Source organism: Gastrolobium bilobum, unplaced genomic scaffold (assembly GCF_033153095.1).
Source record: "Gastrolobium bilobum isolate Gb01-03AN ecotype WA unplaced genomic scaffold, APGP_CSIRO_Gbil_v1 utg4359, whole genome shotgun sequence".
Classification (NCBI taxonomy): domain Eukaryota; kingdom Viridiplantae; phylum Streptophyta; class Magnoliopsida; order Fabales; family Fabaceae; genus Gastrolobium; species Gastrolobium bilobum.
Genome location: NW_026895786.1, coordinates 3,026 through 22,518, shown reverse-complemented (window position 1 = coordinate 22,518; position 19,493 = coordinate 3,026). Strand labels below are relative to the sequence as shown.

Sequence of the window (19,493 nt, the reverse complement as noted above, 5' to 3'; positions counted from 1 at the left end):
GTAAGCTATTTTGATATTTTATGTTGGGGAGGTTGTTTGCTGTTTAGGTGGTGGCAGTGGTGCCAGTACAGCTGGTCATTTAAGGCTGAGGTGGCTTGGGCCTTCGGTGTTGGGCTTGACTTGCCAGGCTGGTGGATTGGGCCGATCAGAACACTAGTTATCTTGAAGGATGGTGAACCCATTCAATTTAATTAAATAAATTGAATAAATTAGGATATGTTTATTTTTTGTTTTAAAATAAATAAATGATTTAATTTAGCTATGATAGTTTGTTGACTCTGCACCTTTTATTTATGGTCATTTGGACTGTGACAGCCCGATGATCCAAAATTTTCAAATTCAAAACTAATTTCTCAATAAAATAATACTTCTAGTTTAAAATTTATAATAACAACTGTGATTTTTTTAATTATTGAATTTTTTTAAAAAAAATATGCCTATTATAATTCATCAAGAGGTTAGTTGTGACAACCTAATGATCCAAATCTTTTTAAACAAAAAGTCAAATTAAAATAGCAATGAGACTCTTTTAAAATTATTTACTAATTAAAATATAATATCAAAGATTTTTTATCTTAAATAAAAGGAAATGGATCCTCTCATGTGTAATTTAACATAATGACGTCATGTGGGAGGATCCTAACTATTAATAATTAAATCAACAGTGATGATTATGTAGCTTTCTATCTTTATATTTTTCCTCTCTCCTCCACCATTAACTCACTCATGTATGGTTATGATTGTCCTACATGACATGGTCATGTTAATTAGCACATGAGAGGATCCACTCTCTAAATAAAAAGATTAGCTGAGTTGAGACAACTTATTAATCTTGTAATTATCATTTTGAATTACATTAGCTGTGACAGCTTAATGATCAGAAACTTTCAAATGAATACTTAAAATTATTTTTAAAAATTAAAATCAACTAGCATACAAACATAATTTTGAATTCCTTATTGTACCAAGGAATATAATGGAGCAGGAATTCTCTGGTTGAGCTAAAAATAAAATTTTTATATTTTAATTTCTCTTTATAAATAATCACCCTAATCATTCAATTTTATTTCTAGGGATAAATAAATAATTTTTAAAGTTTAATAACGATTTGCATAATTAACTTCGGTAACCATTTTTCGACTAGAGGGACTACGACTCTACAAAGAGTCTTTGATTTCTTTTTCTCAATGTGGTATGCTTAATTGGATTAGGCCCTTCAAACTTCGTCGGCATTGCAAGACACGGGCCTTGTACAGCATACTTTATTTTGAAGTGGGCTTTATTTGCCAACGATCAAGTGTTATATTTAGTTTTTCATCCTTTCTGACCCAAAAAATGTCGATTCAGCTATGGGTCTGATAATATGCAATTATTGTAACAGTTATTTGTTCATGCTATTAAGGATCATATTGACAAAGGGCATCGATGGGATGAAGTACGATTTGTATCAAATTGAGACTATAGATGGGAAAGGAAATCCGTATTTTTATTTGCCTTTAGTGGAGGGGATCATTGCAAAGAGTCACTAGCCAGTTATTGAATTGGGAGGCAAAAACCGTACTAGCAAACATTGACAAAAGTTTTTACAACTAAAAGCTGTTTTAAAATGTATTTTCTGACTACAGCAGTCAAACGTGTAAGTCAACTTGACGAGACCGGTCCCGTCACAGTGCATAGCGCGACCAACAGCTATGTCATCACCTCATACAATCCCGTCAAGTTAGAAGACGAGTTCAATGTCAAAACCGTGGATCCCGTCAAGAATTATGACGCGTCCAACATGAGCTATTTTTTTCCAAACCCATCAACAAGAATGACGGTTTCAACTTATGCAGGATACAAATTCATTGACTTTAGGGGATTTTATGAGTAGGTGATTTTATAATAAGTGATACTTCAGCTTTTGTCTCTCTTTCTTTAATTACTTTCACAAATTACATGTACAATTATGCTTAATATTTAATTAAATCAATAAGTATAATTACTGTTTAATAATTTCACTAACAATTAATCTATTTAACTAAGTAGGTTTTTTTCTTAAGGTTTCATAACTTATAATTACTAAATTAATTAAAACAAAATTGATAAAACAATTAAAATTAGTGGATACCCTAAATAAAAAATGAATGGATCTAAGGCTTCAATAATTCTAAAGGCTAATTGAAGTTATAAAATAATTAAAAAAGTAATTAAAAAAAATTATATTACTAAATATTAGAACAGTAATTAAATTTATAAAATAATTGAATTTATAAAATAATTAAAACAGACATTTATAAAATATTAGTGTTTCAATAATTAAAACACTAATTAAAAAATCATTATTTTGCTAAATAAATTTTATTATTACGATTTCATAAATTTAATGCAATATAAAAATATGTAGCATTTCCATAAATTTTTATACTGTATTTATGAAATATTAATAAATAGTATTTTGATTATTTTAATTATCTTAGTATAAACCTATTCAATAAAATTTTATACTGTATTTATGAAATAGTAATAAATAGTATTTTGATTATTTTAATAATCTTAGCGTTTATGTTATTTAATCCGTAATAATAAAATTTATTTAGCAAAATAATGAATTTGTAATTAGTGTTTTAATTATTGAAACACTAATATTTTATAAATGTCTGTTTTAATTATTTTATAAATTCAATTATTTTATAAATTTAATTACTGTTCTAATATTTAGTAATATAAATTTTTTTAATTATTGTTTTAATTATTTTATAACTTCAATTAGCCTTTAGAATTATAGAAGCCTTAGATCCATTCATTTTTTATTTAGGGTATCCACTAATTTTAATTGTTTTATCAATTTTGTTTTAATTAATTTAGTAATTATAAGTTATGAAACCTTAAGAAAAAAACCTACTTAGTTAAATAGATTAATTGTTAGTGAAATTATTAAACAGTAATTATACTTATTGATTTAATTAAATATTAAGCATAATTGTACATGTAATTTGAGAAAGTAATTAAAGAAAGAGAGACAAAAGCTAAAGTATCACTTATTATAAAATCACCTACCCATAAAATCCCCTAAAGTCAATGAATTTGTATCCTGGATAAGTTGAAACCATCATTCTTGTGCACCACTAGGGATAGTCTAGTGGTGTTGGGTGTGTTTAGGGTGTATTAGGTGTGCGGTTCGATTTCCTGTAATGTCCAAAAAAAAAATCATTCTTGTTGACGGGTTTGGAAAAAAAATAGCTCTTGTTGGACGCGTCACAATTCTTGACGGGATTCACGGTTTTGACACTGAACGCGTCATCGTATGAGGTGATGATATGATTGTTGGTTGTGCCATGAATTGTGACGGGACCGGTCTCGTCAAGTTGACCGACGCATTTGACTGTTGTAGTTAAGAAATACATTTCAAAACAGGTCTGAATCGGAGAAACTTTTGCCAATTTTTACTAGTACTGTCGTTTTGAGTGCTTCTCGTCGCTTAGCTTCTTTCCATGGCCATAACTTTTGGGTGAGCATTTAGCACCTGAAAACTTGGAACATTTCTCTTCACATTCCTAACTAGTATTTATGGTTTTGAAGCTGATCTGTTGAAGTATAAAGCCTAATCAAATTTGATAGATAAAGAGGGATCATATTTTATTTTATTTTTTTGGTAACTAGAGGATCGTATTTTCTATACCCTTTACTTTTTTCACAAAAAATTGAAAACAAAAAGAAAATAACATTTTAATAGTTATAAATACTAACATATTCATTTAAAAAAAAAATCGAATATCTCCTTTAAGTTAACGCGTCACCTGAAGATACTTATTAAACAAAAATATCAAAAAGGGCAGCTCACAAGTCACAAGACAACAGCCAAAAAAGGATCTGCAGACTTGAGTCTTCTTTATGAAAAGCATAAAAATTGGTTCAATGCTTCTTCAACGGGGACCAGCAATTAGGTCTACTCATTTATTTGTATAATGAACACATCAATAACAAAAAAAATTATGTCTAAATAATAATAATTTTATGGTAATAATAATGATTTATTTGATTAGATATTTGGAAATAGTCGATGCTAAGCCATTAAAATTGATCCAGTGGTGAGAAATTTGAGTAATTTATATTAGATTATGTGTTCAATTTGTCAGGAGGGTCCAAGGAAAGTCCGTGGCAGGGGACCACCACCAATGAGCCAAGTTACTCCAAGTACACTAAGTGAGTCCGACACCACATCTCAACCTAAAACCTTAAGGCATTGGGTTCATGGATCCTTCCACCTATATACTCCAACACAATTCTCATCATTATATATAAAAAAATAAAAAATAATCGACCCTGGAAGATGCTCATATTAAGGAAAAGATTCTACATCCGAGATTGAATGCGATAAATGAAATAATTAGTTCTGTTTACTCAAAAATTTATTTATCCAATTAAGCGTATTTGTTTAAGAAAATTCAAGTGAGTACTCAACTCTTTTTTTGGGTGCAAGTCGGTAAATTTTTTTATTTTATTTTTGGCTAAAGTATTCTTATTGGCATTTCCTTTTTTCCCCTACATCGGTTAAGTGAGGAAACGACTGTGTAAAATGTAAAAACACCAAAGTAGAAAAAATGAGCCATAAATTTCTATTAGCTTCGTAGAACCTAAGGAAAGAACAGAAGGAACAGAGAAACGGAGAAATTGTATCAAAATTTTATTCAATGAATTCCAATATGATATTACACAATATTTTATACATTCTCAACTAACCTCATTTGCCACCTATCAATCCACGTGTAATCTAACTAACTCTCCACCTAATGAATACATACAACACTATACACATGTAAGCTAACTATTTAACCACTTCTTAACTACATGCACTATTACTGATACATTTGTATGACTTCTTCAAGCAGCAAAATCAGTTAATCTCGAAGAGTACTTTTTGTCCCTATTAGATCTTCTCAACGTAACATTCCCCTCTCCTTTAACAACGACCTTGTCCTCAAGGTCGAGAGATGGGTAACCATGACACAATTCTTGCTCCTTCTCCCACGAAGCATCTTCAGGAACCGTGTTAGACCATTGAACCAAAAACTCACGCATTTGTTGCCCTTGGCAAGAAGATTGGCGCATGCCTAGGATGGCTACTGGAACTTGTACGGGTCTGTTATCAACAGCTGAAGGTGGCAATGGATTCGGTACAATTGGCATAGGACCCACACACGGTTTCAGCTGCGATACGTGGAACACTGGATGAATTTGACTCCCTGGAGGCAGCTTCAATTCATATGCAATAATCCCCAACTTTTGAAGTACTTCAAAGGGACCAAAGAATCGTTTAGCAAGTTTGTGATTGGTTATTCTTTCAACTGTTACTTGCTTATAAGGTTGTAAACGGGCCCAAACTTTATCTCCCACATTGAATGAACGCTCCTTGTGATGTTTATCAAATTGAATCTTCATACGGTTCCGAGCCCTCTTTAAGTGGACCTTGAGTTGAGCTAAAACTTCATTTCGTTGCTGCAACATTGTATCAATTGCTTCCAATTTAATCAGTCCCCTCGGATAAAAAGGTATCATGATAGGAGGCTTCCCAAAAATTGCCTGATAAGGAGACATGCCAATAGATGAGTGAATGGCTGAATTGTAGTGGTATTGGGCCCAACACAAAAAATTGCACCAAGAACGTGGTTGTTCATAACAGAAAGAACGCAAATATTGTTCAAGGTATCTGTTGGTCACTTTCGTTTGACCATCAGATTATGGATGGTATGAAGAAGTTATCCTTAAGGTAGTACCACTTAACTTGAATAGATGGCTCCAGAACTTGCTTAAGAAGATGCGATCTCTGTCTATCAATATTGATCGAGGAAAACCATGAATTCGTACTACCAATTCACAAAACAAAGTTGCAACTGTAAATGCTATATAAGAATTTGGTAAAGAACCAAAATAAGCAAATTTAGACAATCTGTCTACAATAACTAAGACAGTTGTGAATCCTTTCGATGGAGGTAATCCAGATATAAAATCCATGGAAAGCTCCTCAAATATACCTTCCGGAATTGGGAGAGTCTGCAACAACCCTGCAGCTTTAGATGTTTTATATTTCACTTGTTGACAGATATGACAATTCTGAACAAATTGTTTAATATCTTTCCTCATAGATGACCAATGGAAAGTAGTTGACAATCTCAAAAAGGTCCTTAATACACCCGCATGCCCACCAATTAACAAAGAGTGAGCTTCTTTTACTAATATAGGAATCAATGATGAAGAAGAACTAATGAGGCATTTACCTTTGTACAAAAACACCCCCTCACGAATCATCATGTCAGGATCACTATTTGGATGATCTTTTAACTTTTCATGAATCTGTAATAATTGAGGATCAAGCAAATTCTGATGTTTAATTTCAGAAAAAAGATCAAACTCGGGTTCATAAATGGAAACTCGTAATGCACCATCCTCATCAAATACATGAGATAAGGCATCAGCTACTGTATTTGCAAGGCCTGGTTTATATTCAATGTGTAAGGAATAGCCCATCAATTTGCACAAATACTTTTGTTGCTTAGCTATATGGATAGTTTGAGTAAGAAGTTCCTTGATGCTTTTATGATCAGTTCTGATTATAAATTTGGAACCCAACAAATATTGGCGCCAACGTTTAACAGCTGTAGTGATAGCATATAGCTCCCTGATATAAGTAGAAGCACTTGCTAGTCTCAGGCCTAGCTTTTTGCTGAAATATGATATAGGGTGCTCACCTTGAAGCAACACAGCCCCTACACCATGGTTTGAAGCATCAGTATCCAACACAAATAGTTCCTCAAAATTAGGTAACCTCAACACTGGTGTCTGAGATATAGCCTTCTTAAGTTTCAAGAAAGCTTCTTCAGCTTCTACAGGCTAAGTAAAAACAACTAGTCCCTTCAATAAATTGGTTAATGGAAGAGCCAAAGAAGCATATCCTTTAACAAAGCGTCTATAATAGCCAGTAAGTCCAAGGAAACCCCTTAACTGTTTAATATTTTTTGGAGTAGGCCATTGAAGCATGGCTGAGATCTTCTTTGGATCAGCATACACACCACTTTCATCTACCACATGGCCCAAATACTCAATTGATTTCTGACCAAATGCACATTTGTTGAGCTTAACAAAAAACTCATATTGCTGTAAGGATTGGAGAGTCAATTCTAGATGCTGAGCATGTTCTTCAATATTTTTGCTGAAAACCAAGATGTCATCTGTAACACCCCGTGTATACCCGATTTGTTAACATGTCATCGCATTAAGCAGCTCTTAATTAAAAATGCGGAATAACTTTTTACTTTCAATTATGATGTCATCATCATTAGCCAAGTTGATTATTAAATCCTTTTTCAAAACATTACCTGTTTGTAAATGCAATTAGACAGCTAGCTACACTGAATAACCTCATATATAATTAAGTGAGTATCAAGTCACGGAGCTACAACACGTAGTCCGGACCATCGTCCTAATACAATTATACAACTCGAATCTAAAATAAAACATAGTCAATCAAGGTGGCATGGACAATCTTCATGCTCACCAAATAAGGCAAAAAAGCCCAACAGAGTCTCAATAACAACAACATAATAATAAATATAAAGCATATCAGCATCCAAGAATAACAAGATAAGCAGAAATCATATCACATCAGCTCCAGCCTCCTGCCGTCCGAGGTCTCAACCCCCGAGTTACCTGAACCTGAAAATGGTGCCCAAACGTGAGGTGAGATCTCTAAAAAAAATCTCAGTAAGACAAGGGGTCCTCAAGGATTTCTCCACCCTAAGCTCACTTACATGTGCAATATAAGTTCAAAAAGCAGTATATAATATAAGTTCTAAAATCAGTGGAATGCAGCAGAATAATCATGTCATGTGTGTCAACTATTCTACTGGCCAGAGAAATACAGGATTTACATACGTCTATTACCTACATTTAGTGCAAGACGCCACTTGCACCCACCCATAGAATCACCCTATGGAATGTCTCCTACATACACAGGCTTACCCTCTAGGTGGAACAACACATGCATATTGTAAGGCATTTACACATAACAGCTCAACAACATTTTTAAAATCAATACATGAAAACGACATCATGCATATAAACTATCCCCATGGGGTATGGTGGAACCAACAATGGCTAAACCGAGGACACGAAAGCTTACCTCTAAGCAATCAATCCAATCCAAGGTCCACACCAGCTCAAAGTCCACACACAGCAAAATCACAATCTGTTTGGACCATTAATCATATCAATATTCATACTCTACAAGCATGTGACATAATGACAACACTTTCCTTTTATGTTTCATGTCTTTAGGCTTCTCACAAAGCCATAAGCCCTTAATCACTTTGATTTTGACTTAGTTAATTATTACAGAAGTTCACATTAACCAATCATGGGTCCACAAATCCAAAATACCATTTTGTATGAACAGTACAGTTACTGTCTCGAAATTTCCAGAATATCCAGATATATGTCGGGGCCATATCCGGATATGCATATGCGGATATCATATCCGGATATCAATATCTGGATATCATATCCGGATATTTTGCGACATAATGCAGTTTTTGCATTTCGCGAGATATCACTCCAAAGGTTTCGTTTTTAAGACTTCTAAACGTTAAAGCATGCATCTTTAAGCCCCATTAGACTAGTTATTACGTTGGTTACTTGTTCATCTTATTAACATGTCAAGACTCAATCTTTAAACAAAGAAAACTCACGATCAAGATAAGGAGAATACCCAAGACTTCAAAACAGAAGCAAGGTGGCTCTTGGAGCTCTCTAAAACAGCCACTAGGTTCTGACTTCCCAAAGTGTACGAAAATGTGATCAAAGGTTGGTTCTTTGCACAAAAGATGGCTCCTTGAAGCTCAAAATGCTATGGCAATGGCTCCCTCAACAAGGTTCATGCACTCAACCCCAAGACTCATCAAAACAGAACTCCAAACTCAGAAGCAAGGCCTCCCACTCACCCCTAATGATCTCTCTCACTCGGACAAGGTATTTTGGTAAAGAGAAATGGAAGAAAGGTGGTTTCTTTGGTGAGTTCTCAAGAAAGAAAGAGGGTGGCTGCAAGGAGAGTTCAAGATCAGAGAATTCTTATGAAGTAGGCACGAAGAATAGACCTACGATCATGTGTCATGCCTTATAAAGCCCACTCAAGTATTAAACGCACTGTATTAGCGCTAATAGCTACGCTTATCATTTTAATTCCAAACTTAAGATTCTGAACCTACTCATTTTTCTAAGATTTATTATATTTTTATTTTATTTTTCGCAGCACTTTTCTGGTACGCGCTTTTACGTAGTCGATATCAGTTCTGACACCGAATCTCATTATTTCGACTTGAAACTTGTTCTACTAGTCCTACATATTATTCTAGGAATATTCATGCACTTATTATAATTTTCCGGGATACTTCATCAGTACGCATTTATATCGTGAGTCAGAACCGGTATCTACACTTTTCGTCAGAAAAATGACTTTCAACATTATTAATTGATGTAGTTGTAATATATTTGATTTTCCAAGTTAAAATACTAAGCTTTAAGGTCAAAAGAGCATACTTATCAATACATTTTATGGATTAATTGTTAGTTTTTCATTTTCAATGTTATTTCTCACTCAAGTTTATATTTGGATAGGAATTTAGCATGGAAAATGAGAATTTGCGCAGAAGGAAAATTTGGATCAGATAGGCGGCGCTATCAGCGCGGAATAAATGCATTTTCAGTGAAAAATCCGCGCCATCAGCGCGGAAGAAGTATGACCGGCGCTGATAGCGCGGATTAATTCAAATTCAATACAAAAACGACGCCATCAGCGCCGGTTTTCGAGCAGGAAGACACCGTGTTTTGAACGCGTGCGTGCAAAAAATTAAAAGGAGGGGATCAGAAGACAAAAAGGAGACAGACGGAGAGCTTGCGAAGAACTTCTGGATCTTTTTGCGGAGATTGATCTTGGAGTATTATTTTCTCTTCCTTTTGAATTCTTATTCTTCTTTTATGAATCATTTTAATTCAGCTATGACCATGTCTGGCTAGTTTCCTTCATTGTGGGTAGGGTCACAAACCCTATGTGAACCTTTTTTTATTTATGGATTGGTTTACTTTTCGTTCTTTAATTTAATTGATTTATGCCTACTCTGTGCGTATTGCTTATCGTTTATATTAAATCTGATCAGTTTAGAATTGAATGATAATCTGAGGGTTAGAACCCTAGATAGGAATATTGGAGTTTTGGTCCAGAAAGTGGGTAGGATAATAATTAACATGCGTGCTAGGAATAGACGCATTCTTGATTACAAACGTTTAATTTATCTGTGTAATGCTTGATCTCAATTGAAACATTGCAAGGAATTGGGGTTCTAATTGTGATTAAAGGGCTAAATTTGCAAGGAATTGGGGTTTAGCTAATAATTGTTTGGATGATAAATTGTTTGGTTGTTTATTTTAATTGAGCATTGTGAATCAATCCGTAGTAAAAAGTGAGGATCATAGGGCGAGTGTACTTACCTGCAATACCTCTCATATTTTTACCTAAATCATTTTGCATCATTCTCTTATTTTAAAATCCAAAAATACGTATTTTCCTTTAATTTCTATTGTTCTTCAAATCACTTGAGTTTTATATCTTGAGAGGACGTTTATAAGATATTCGCTCACAATCCCTGTGGAGACGATAACTTACTTATCACTTTATTACTTGAACGATCGGTACACTTGCCGGTTTGCATCATTAATCACTTACCATAATTATTTAAGTCTTCTCATAATTATTAGGGTCAATTATGAAATTATTTCTAAATTCTTATATTTATTTAATTAATTTCCTAAATTAACGGTGCGAGTTCTTACATCATCGAAGAAGACTATAATAAATCTCCTAAGATAAGGCTTGAACAGATGATTCATGACAGGTTGGAATGTTGCAGGGGCATTTGTCAAGCCAAATGGCATGACTAAGAATTCATAATGGCCTTCATGTGTTCTAAAGGCAGTCTTGTGAGCATCAGCTGGCAGCAATCTGATTTGATGATATCCTGCTCTTAAATCCAGTTTTGTAAAAATGGTTGAGCCCCCTATTCGTCCAAAAACTCATCAATAGTGGGAATAGGAAATCTGTCCTTAATTGTGACTGCATTAAGAGCCTATAATCAATGCAAAGTTTCCGTGAATTATCAATGCAAAGCCCCCTCTTTCTTCTGTTCTTGTTTTAATTTGTTTTGAACATTGCTACTAATCTTCTTTTGAAGTTTTATGCGAGGCAAGGTTGATCCTACAGAATTGTTATTTGATCCTGAAATTACAAGGTCTGAAAGGAGAAACAGGAGACTTGCTCGGAAGAAATCAAAAGTGCCAAGTGCTCAATCTGAAGAAGCACCTGAAATCCCAACCATGGAAGCGAGTAATGAAGCTGAAAATCCACTCATGGATACCATCCTCACTCCAGCCTTCAACAGGCCTAATTCAAGTATTGTCCAACTGAATATTGCTGACAATAATTGGGAGTTGAAGTCTTCCATAATTCAGTTGGTGGAGAGAGCTCAATTTGGAGTAGATGAGCATGAGTATCCTCACAGGTTCATAGACCGGTTCTTAATGATCTGTGACTCAACCAAGCACCCTCGGGTGTCTGATGATGCTATCCGGTTGAGATTATTCCCTTTTGCTGTAAAGGGAGAAGCACTTAGCTGGCTGGAGAGGCAGCCTGCACGGAGCATAGCTACATGGGATGATTTGCCTACAAAGTTCTTTGCGGAGTTCTTTTCCATGGAGAGATACAATCAAATGGTGAATGATATCACCAACTTCACTCAAACTGAGGGTGAAACATTGTGTGCAGCCTGGAACAGGTTCAAGGCCTTGATGAGGAGGTGCCCTCATTATAATTTGACTACTGGTGATCAAGTCAGAATATTTTTCAATGGCATCACACCTGAAGATAGAATGGTTTTGAATGGTACAGCTGGTGGTACTATTAAAACCATAAGGGCGAATGAAACTCTGGAGCTGATAGAGAGGATGGCCAGGAATGAAAATCAAGGGGTATCTTCAAAGTCTAAGAAAGGTAGCCTTCATCTAGAAGGTAATGATTCAGTTCTGGCTGAAAATAAATTGCTAGCTCAACAAATAGCTAGTTTGACTTTCAGGCTTGACAAGATGCAGATCGCTGGAGTTCAAGCTCAGTCTGTTGCCTTTGTCTGTGACTACTGTACGGACAGTCATGCTCCTAATGAATGTCCATCTCTTGCTTCTTCTGATTCACCTCAACAAATGCAGGTGAATGGTATATGGTATGACCAGCGCCCTCAGCAGCCAAATTTTCAGAGAAATCAGAATTTTTCTGGTGGTGGTGGTAACAATTTTCAGCGGAGAGCTCAGGGAGTTGGCATGGATTTCAAATCTAATAATTATACTCAGCCTTCACAGAGTCAACAACGAGAGCCTGCTGAGTGGGAAAAAGCCTTTGCATAAATGGCCAAGACTTCTAATGAGATGGCTCAGACCACTAATACCTTTATGGAGGAGACTAGAGCCAACAACAAAAATACAAATTCTTCCATAAAGAACCTGGAGAATCAGATAGGCCAATTGGCAAAGCAAGTTTTAGAAAGAATTCCAGGTACTTTTCCAAGTAATACAGTTATCAATCCAAAGGAAGACTGCATGGCTATTATTACTAGAAGTGGCAAAGTGGTAGCGCCTCTTAAAACTCCAATTCTAGATTGTGCGAAAGAGGAAGAAAAGCATGATGGAGCAGTTGAGCTAGAGGTTGAGGTAATTGTGAAAGAAAAAAGCAAAGAAATTGTTACTGAAAAAGAAAAGGTTGAAGAGCGACCTGTTGTGGTTGATAAAAAGCATGAGCTGAGTCCTGAATATGTGCGGTCTAAAGCACCTTACCCAGAGAGGTTCAAGAAAGAGGCTTATAACAAGCAGTATGGCAGGTTTTTAGACATCTTCAAGAAGCTGCACATAAACATCCCTTTTGCAGAAGCTTTGGCAAGTATGCCTGGTTATTCAAAATTCATGAAGGATCTTTTGCCAAGGAAGCATAAGCTACAAGAATGCCAAACAGTGACACTTACTAAGAAGTGTAGTGCCTTTATTCAGCAGAAGATTTCGGCTAAGCTTAGTGATCCGGGGAGTTTTAATATCCCTATTGCTATTGGCAATATTGGCATTGGTAGAGCTCTTTGTGATCTTGGGGCTAGTATCAACTTGATGCCTCTTTCTGTTTATAAGTCTTTGGGGATTGAAGAATTGAAGCCTACAGAGATCTCTCTTCAACTTGCTGATAGATCCGTGAGGACACCTAATGGGATTATAGAAGATGTTCTTGTCAAGGTTGACAAGTTTATCTTTCCTGCTGACTTTGTGGTGTTGGATATGGAGGAAGGAAGTGGGAAGCCTTTGCTCTTAGGTAGGCTCTTTTTGGCTACAGCCCGTGCTCTAATAGATGTTGAGCAAGGAATGATTAAGTTGAGGATGAATGATGAGGAGATTACTTATAATGTTTCTGAGGCTATGAAAAGACCCGCTGAGCATAGTGATTGTTTTCAAATTGATGTTTTTCAAGAAATAGTTCAACAGAAGAAGGTGCATCCTCAAGAGATTGATTATGAGTTGAGAGCCTGTGATCATGTGCCCTTTGAAAAAAAGGAAGTTGCTGTGGAGGTGCTTAAAGAAAAAGCTGATGACATAGAGGTTGGGGCACCTAAGGTTGAATTGAAAATTCTGCCTGATACTTTGAAATATGTATTCTTGGGAGATGAAGAGACATACCCTGTAATCATCAATAAGGGACTATCTTCTGACCAAGAAAAGAAGCTGGTTGAAGTTCTAAAAGCTCATAAGACTGCCATAGGGTGGTCTATTTCTGATTTGAAGGGAATGAGCCCCTCTGTTTGCACACACAAAATTCTCATGGAAGATGACATCAAACCTGTAAGGCAACCGCAAAGAAGGCTAAACCCGATGATGAAGGAGGTGGTCAGAAAAGAAGTTGTGAAGCTTCTTAATGCAGGTATGATTTACCCTATTTCAGATGATGCTTGGGTAAGTCCGGTTCAGACAGTTCCGAAGAAGGGTGATGTTATAATAACCCTTATTAGTAGTTGTGGATTTAGTATTGAAGAATAATTAGAAGTAAAAGAAATAAAGTCACCTTTGGTGAAAAATGAGTTAAAATGACAGTTAAGAGGTAAAAATACGGGTAAATAAAGTTATCCAAAAAGTGAAAGTAAAAATAGAAATATGACTAGAAAAATATTCTAGTCCATTGGGTAAAGTTTGGTTATGAATGGAGGTGTGTAGATAGATAAACCTTTACCCAGTTGGATTTAAGTTGACCTATATAAGTGAAATTTCAAAAAAAGTTACTATTCCTTCTTATTTTCTTCTCGCGGACGACAGTGAGGGAGGAAGAGAATGAGATTTTGAAATCCAATCTTCCAAGGCTCATAACTTGAGCTAGAAAACTCCAAATCACTCTGTTCCAAAGCCAAACTTATAAGAAATTTCGAGAGGAATCCATTGGTACCAGTATTTCTGGGTGGGTTTCATTGTAGAGAGAGATCCTCCTCCTCCAAGATTTTGGATTTCATGGATAATGGGGATTTTGATGGAGCTTGAAGCCATGGGAGCTTGAAGTAAGCCTTCCCCTTCGTTCTAGGTAAGTTTATGTTGAGAAATCTTGGTTTTCTTTTAGTTTTTAGGAAGATTGAATTTAGGTTTTCATTTTGAAAATTTGGTTTGATTGAGCATGTTAGAGCTTGATTCAGGTTTACCTCTGATATGTTCTGGTTCCGCTTTGGGGTCCTCCCTCGGGAACACGTGCACTGATTTTCGCTTGGGGTCCTCCCTTGGGAATGACTGCGTATGCCTCTGATATGTTCTGGTTTCGCTTTGGGGTCCTCCCTCGGGAACACGTGCGTTGATTTCCGCTTGGGGTCCTCCCTTGGGAATGACTGCGTACGCCTCTGATATGTTCTGGTTCCGCTTTGGGGTCCTCCCTCGGGAACACGTGCGTTGATTTCTGCTTGGGTCCTCCCTTGGGAATGACTGCGTACGCCTCTGATATGTTCTGGTTCCGCTTGGGGTTCTCCCGTGGGAACACGTGCGTTGATTTCCGCTTGGGGTCCTCCCTTGGGAATAACTGCGTACGTTTCTGATAAGATATGTGTATATGTTTTGTTTGGTTATGATATTTGATTATATGACATGTTTTATGGGATATGTATGATGATTTTGTAAATGATATTTGTTACGTACGTTGATTTCCGCTTGGGTCATCCCTTGGGAACGATTGCGTACGTCTCTGATATAACACGTTTTGTTCTGATGTGAGTATTGTGATGATTTTTGTAAAAGATATTTGTTACGTGTGTTGATTTTCGCTTGGGGTCATCCCGTGGGAATGACTGTGTTTGTCTTTGATAAGATATGTATATATGCTTTGTTCAGTTATGATAATTGTTTATATGGTGTTTTGTATATTATGTATCTGACTGTCATGCAGGAAGTGAGCCCAGGGTATGGAGGGTTTTCCACAAACCTGGAGTTTACTAGAGATTCGTCTCTAACCCCGTTTGGGGATATGATTTCAGGAACACAGTTAATTGAAGAGCCTCATGGGACAAGGACACTAACCGTGGCTAGAGGTACTAGTATGAGGATGTGGAGTTCTGGGTGGTCGGATGCTACTATTTGTTTTAGACGTATTTTTGGAGAAGATGTATTGTTGCATAGTGTTCATATTCGATACTTGTACATTTATGTATTCAGACATGATGATATGACTATGTAGTATTCAGTTATGTTATGTATTGGATTGCATGCTATTAGATTTGTGGCACGGAGCCAAGTTCAGCATGCGCCCATAGATGGGTATCTGAGTATATTTGCATGACTGGTACTTCTGGAAATATATATTGTTTAAACTGTCTATCAGGAACTCTTGAGAGTGGGATTGAAAAATCCCCAGTTTTCCGATTTACAGAGGTTACTCTGTCCGATTTTCGTCTCCGTAAAATAAGAATTAAATTAGAAGAAGTATGCAATGTGATATGTCATGTGAAAAAGGATTAAAGAAAAAGAAAAAGAAAAAGTTAGCTCGTATTTCCGCAAGTTATGTCTTCCGCTGTTTCTGTTTATATCATATGCATGTTAATTGAACCGGCTCGAGACGGGGATGTTACATTTATGGTATCAGAGCAGTTGCTCTAGGGATTTACATGATATATAGCATAAGATATTTGAAGTTGGAAGTTCTTGAGTGTTTTCTTGGAGTGCTTATAATGCATGTGTGATCACTGAGTGTGAGCGTAGCTAACTCATTCCTTAGTGTAATATATGCAGAGATATGGTTCCTCCAAGGAGAACTCGTAGAACATTTAATAATCATGATCCACCACCGGATCATGTTGTAGCGATTTTGGCTGCACTACAGCAGACTTGGACAGCAACTAGGCAGAAAAAGCTTGAATTAATAATGAAGCATTCAATTTGACTGTGATAAGGATGAAATTTCGAATTTTCGCCAGGGAAGGAAATTGAATTTACAATCGACTTTTTACCTGGCGTGGGGCCTATCTCTCTTGCCCTATACCGGATGTCACCTCTGGAATTATCTGAATTGAAGAAGCAGATCGAAGACTTGTCTAGTAAGAATTTTATCAGACGGAGTGTATCTCCGTGGAGAGTCCCGGTGATCTTTGTTAAGAAGAAGGACGAGTCTATAAGATTGTGTACAGATTACCGGCAGTTGAACAAGGTTACTGTCAAGAATAAGTATCCTTTGCCGCGTATAGACGATTTGTTGGATCAGTTGCGTGGTGCGACTATATTTTCTAAGATTGATCTTCGGTCTGGGTATCATCATATCCGGATAAAGTCGGATGACGTTCCGAAGACAGCTTTCAGGTCCCGATATGGGTACTATGAGTACCTGGTTATTCCTTTTGGGCTTACGAATGCACCAGCCGTTTTCATGAGTTATATGAATCGGATCTTTAAAGCCTATTTGGATCAGTTTGTGGTCGTCTTTATTGATGACATATTAGTATATTCAACGAGTAAATAAGAGCATTCTGAGCATCTAAAGGTTGTTTTGCAGATTCTGAGAGAGCATCGGTTGTATGCTAAACCGTCAAAGTGTGAATTCCAAGTTATAGAAGACAACAGTACTTCTGTACCTGCACAATTATCTGCAGGTTGCCTCTAAGATTGACCAGCAATAGGTCTTTCATGCACTCTAATGCCCATTCTCGCGACAGAGTACCAAAAAACTCAACAAGTGACTGCAACAACCAAATAATGAGTGAGTGTTTTGAAATTACCATGATGTTAAACTATATAAATTATAAAAACAATAGGAAACATAAACCTGTGGCTCAATTGCATGTGTATTTACAATCACGCGTTTTATATCTGGCAACTCTGTGTAATGCTGTAAAAAAATAATGCAATCAGCAAGAGGGTGATTATCAGCTTAAACTGGAAAAAGGGTAAGAGAAAAACACATTTGGAGAGTCATTACTTGCAAAGCTCGCACATAAAGACCAGCTTTTTCACAAAGTTGGGCAATACGAGGACGGTCGTAATGGCTGAACATGCCATTAGCCAAAATTGCATCAGCAACATTAGGGAAAGTTACCAGATTTATCTCCAACACCTGAACAATAATTCACAAGATGGAATCATTGCAAAGAAAGAACAATAGGAGTAAATGCCTACAACAAATGATAAATGAAGACCGAAACCTTTGTTTGAAGGAACCCATGTTCTGGTAGATTTGGCTTCAAAACATCTAGGAGAAAGGCAGTTGCCTCACGGATCAGGTTTCTCTGAGCAGGACAAAAAAGTAACCAGAAGCTAATAAATGGACTGTCCAGTAATGCATATTGCTAAAATAAGGAGGGGAAATGACATGGCAGTCCATGTGCTTTCGAGTCTAATAAAGATAATGCCACTTAAAGAAACATTTTGTACTACAAAAAAGATCACCAAGCAGGAATATTATATAACTAATCACTGTAATGGATTAATTACAGTATATAATTAACCTGAAGAAACAGATCGGTTATGGTATTGTAATCAACTGGGCAACCGCCCTCCATTTGCGACATCATTAATGCAAAATTAACAGCACCCTGCAAATCAAAATGAAATAGTAGTTGAATTAATTTGTAAAACTAAAATTTTCTGCAAATTAAAATGAAAAAAGTAAACTTGTTGAAATAGTTCAAAATTACAAAGGTTTCTCACATACCTGAGGATCTGTCCGGAGAATCGTTTGCAAAAGGAAGAGATAGTCAGGTGTATACCCAACCTATCGCAACAAAGTAATGAAAATGTTCAGGACAAATTTGTTCCAGTAAAATGAAAAGGGCAGGATATGCAATGTTCATAATACAGGCTGAGTAAAATATTCTACCGACCATAATAACAACATTAAATAATTTAACAAGAGAAGAACAAAAGAATCTTATGAATCAAACTTCAATATTATTTCATAAAACATGCCATCTACCTGCTTCGAGTATATCAGAATCTTGTCAAACTCCCTTTTCGCAGCAAAAGCAGTAACAACTTTTGGAGTAGCTCTGGCTTTGATATATATTTTTATAGCAAGATCATTATCCACAGTCTACAATGGAGCACACTTATAAAAATTAACACAAATACACCATTAGACAATAAGCAAATTCAGCAAGGAGTATACCATTAGGCAAACAATCAGAAAGAAAGAAAAGCAAAATGAATAAATAAACAGATCAATTTAAAGTTTTTCAAAATTTCAAATGCAACCCAACCTTTACAAGATCTCCTAGCTCCTCACTGCATTCAAGCTTGTCCTCTGCCAACCAATTCTCCAAAAGATTTTTCTTGTTCTGGTTCACAACCAGCCGTGACAGTTCTAATGACTCAAAGGCATTCAGCTTTCCTCTCGTTAAGAGTGTTCCAAAATATTGCAATAGAGGAGGAGTTTGCCCAGCTTGCACAGGAACACTCTGCCACATAGAACACAATGTGACACTTTAACCATTACAGTCTAATTGACCCAAAAAATAGGACAGACCTAAAAACAGTTCAATTTCCTTTAACCCTAAAAAAAATGACTGTAGGTAAATTCTGTTGCAGAAAGAGCATGAACAAAATCATTGATAGCTACATCCTATAAGAAACCTGAAATTTGGCAACTGTATCAGGTGTCCGAAGGATTCCTTGTGGAGATTCAGCAGCAAGCTCAGCTGCTTCTTTATACTTTGTTTGGGCAAATAATTCATGGAAACGTTCCACAACCTGTAATGTCAACAAGTATACATGTTAATGTCTAAATAAAAAGGAAATGTAATTACAAAAAGAAACCATTTTAAAGGAGTCCAATACACAATCCAATCAAACAACCAATTCCAAAAATCTTGTAAAATGCCAAATAACAAATAACATCTAGACTTCATTAAAAGAAAAGAAAAAGTAAATGGCAC

The 19,493-nt window shown here is 36.0% G+C and overlaps 1 protein-coding gene across 1 annotated transcript; it reads right to left on the bottom strand.

The window, feature by feature from the left end:
• Window positions 1-17,171: 17,171 nt before the first annotated feature.
• LOC133296016 (clathrin heavy chain 1-like) lies at window positions 17,172-18,730 on the bottom strand. Its single transcript, XM_061494965.1, has 8 exons — window positions 18,701-18,730; window positions 18,536-18,652; window positions 18,275-18,334; window positions 18,069-18,155; window positions 17,766-17,849; window positions 17,543-17,677; window positions 17,390-17,452; window positions 17,172-17,303 (listed from the first exon to the last, which is right to left on the bottom strand). The coding sequence occupies exons 1-8, from the start codon at window positions 18,728-18,730 to the stop codon at window positions 17,172-17,174; spliced, it is 708 nt and encodes a 235-aa protein (XP_061350949.1).
• Window positions 18,731-19,493: the final 763 nt, after the last annotated feature.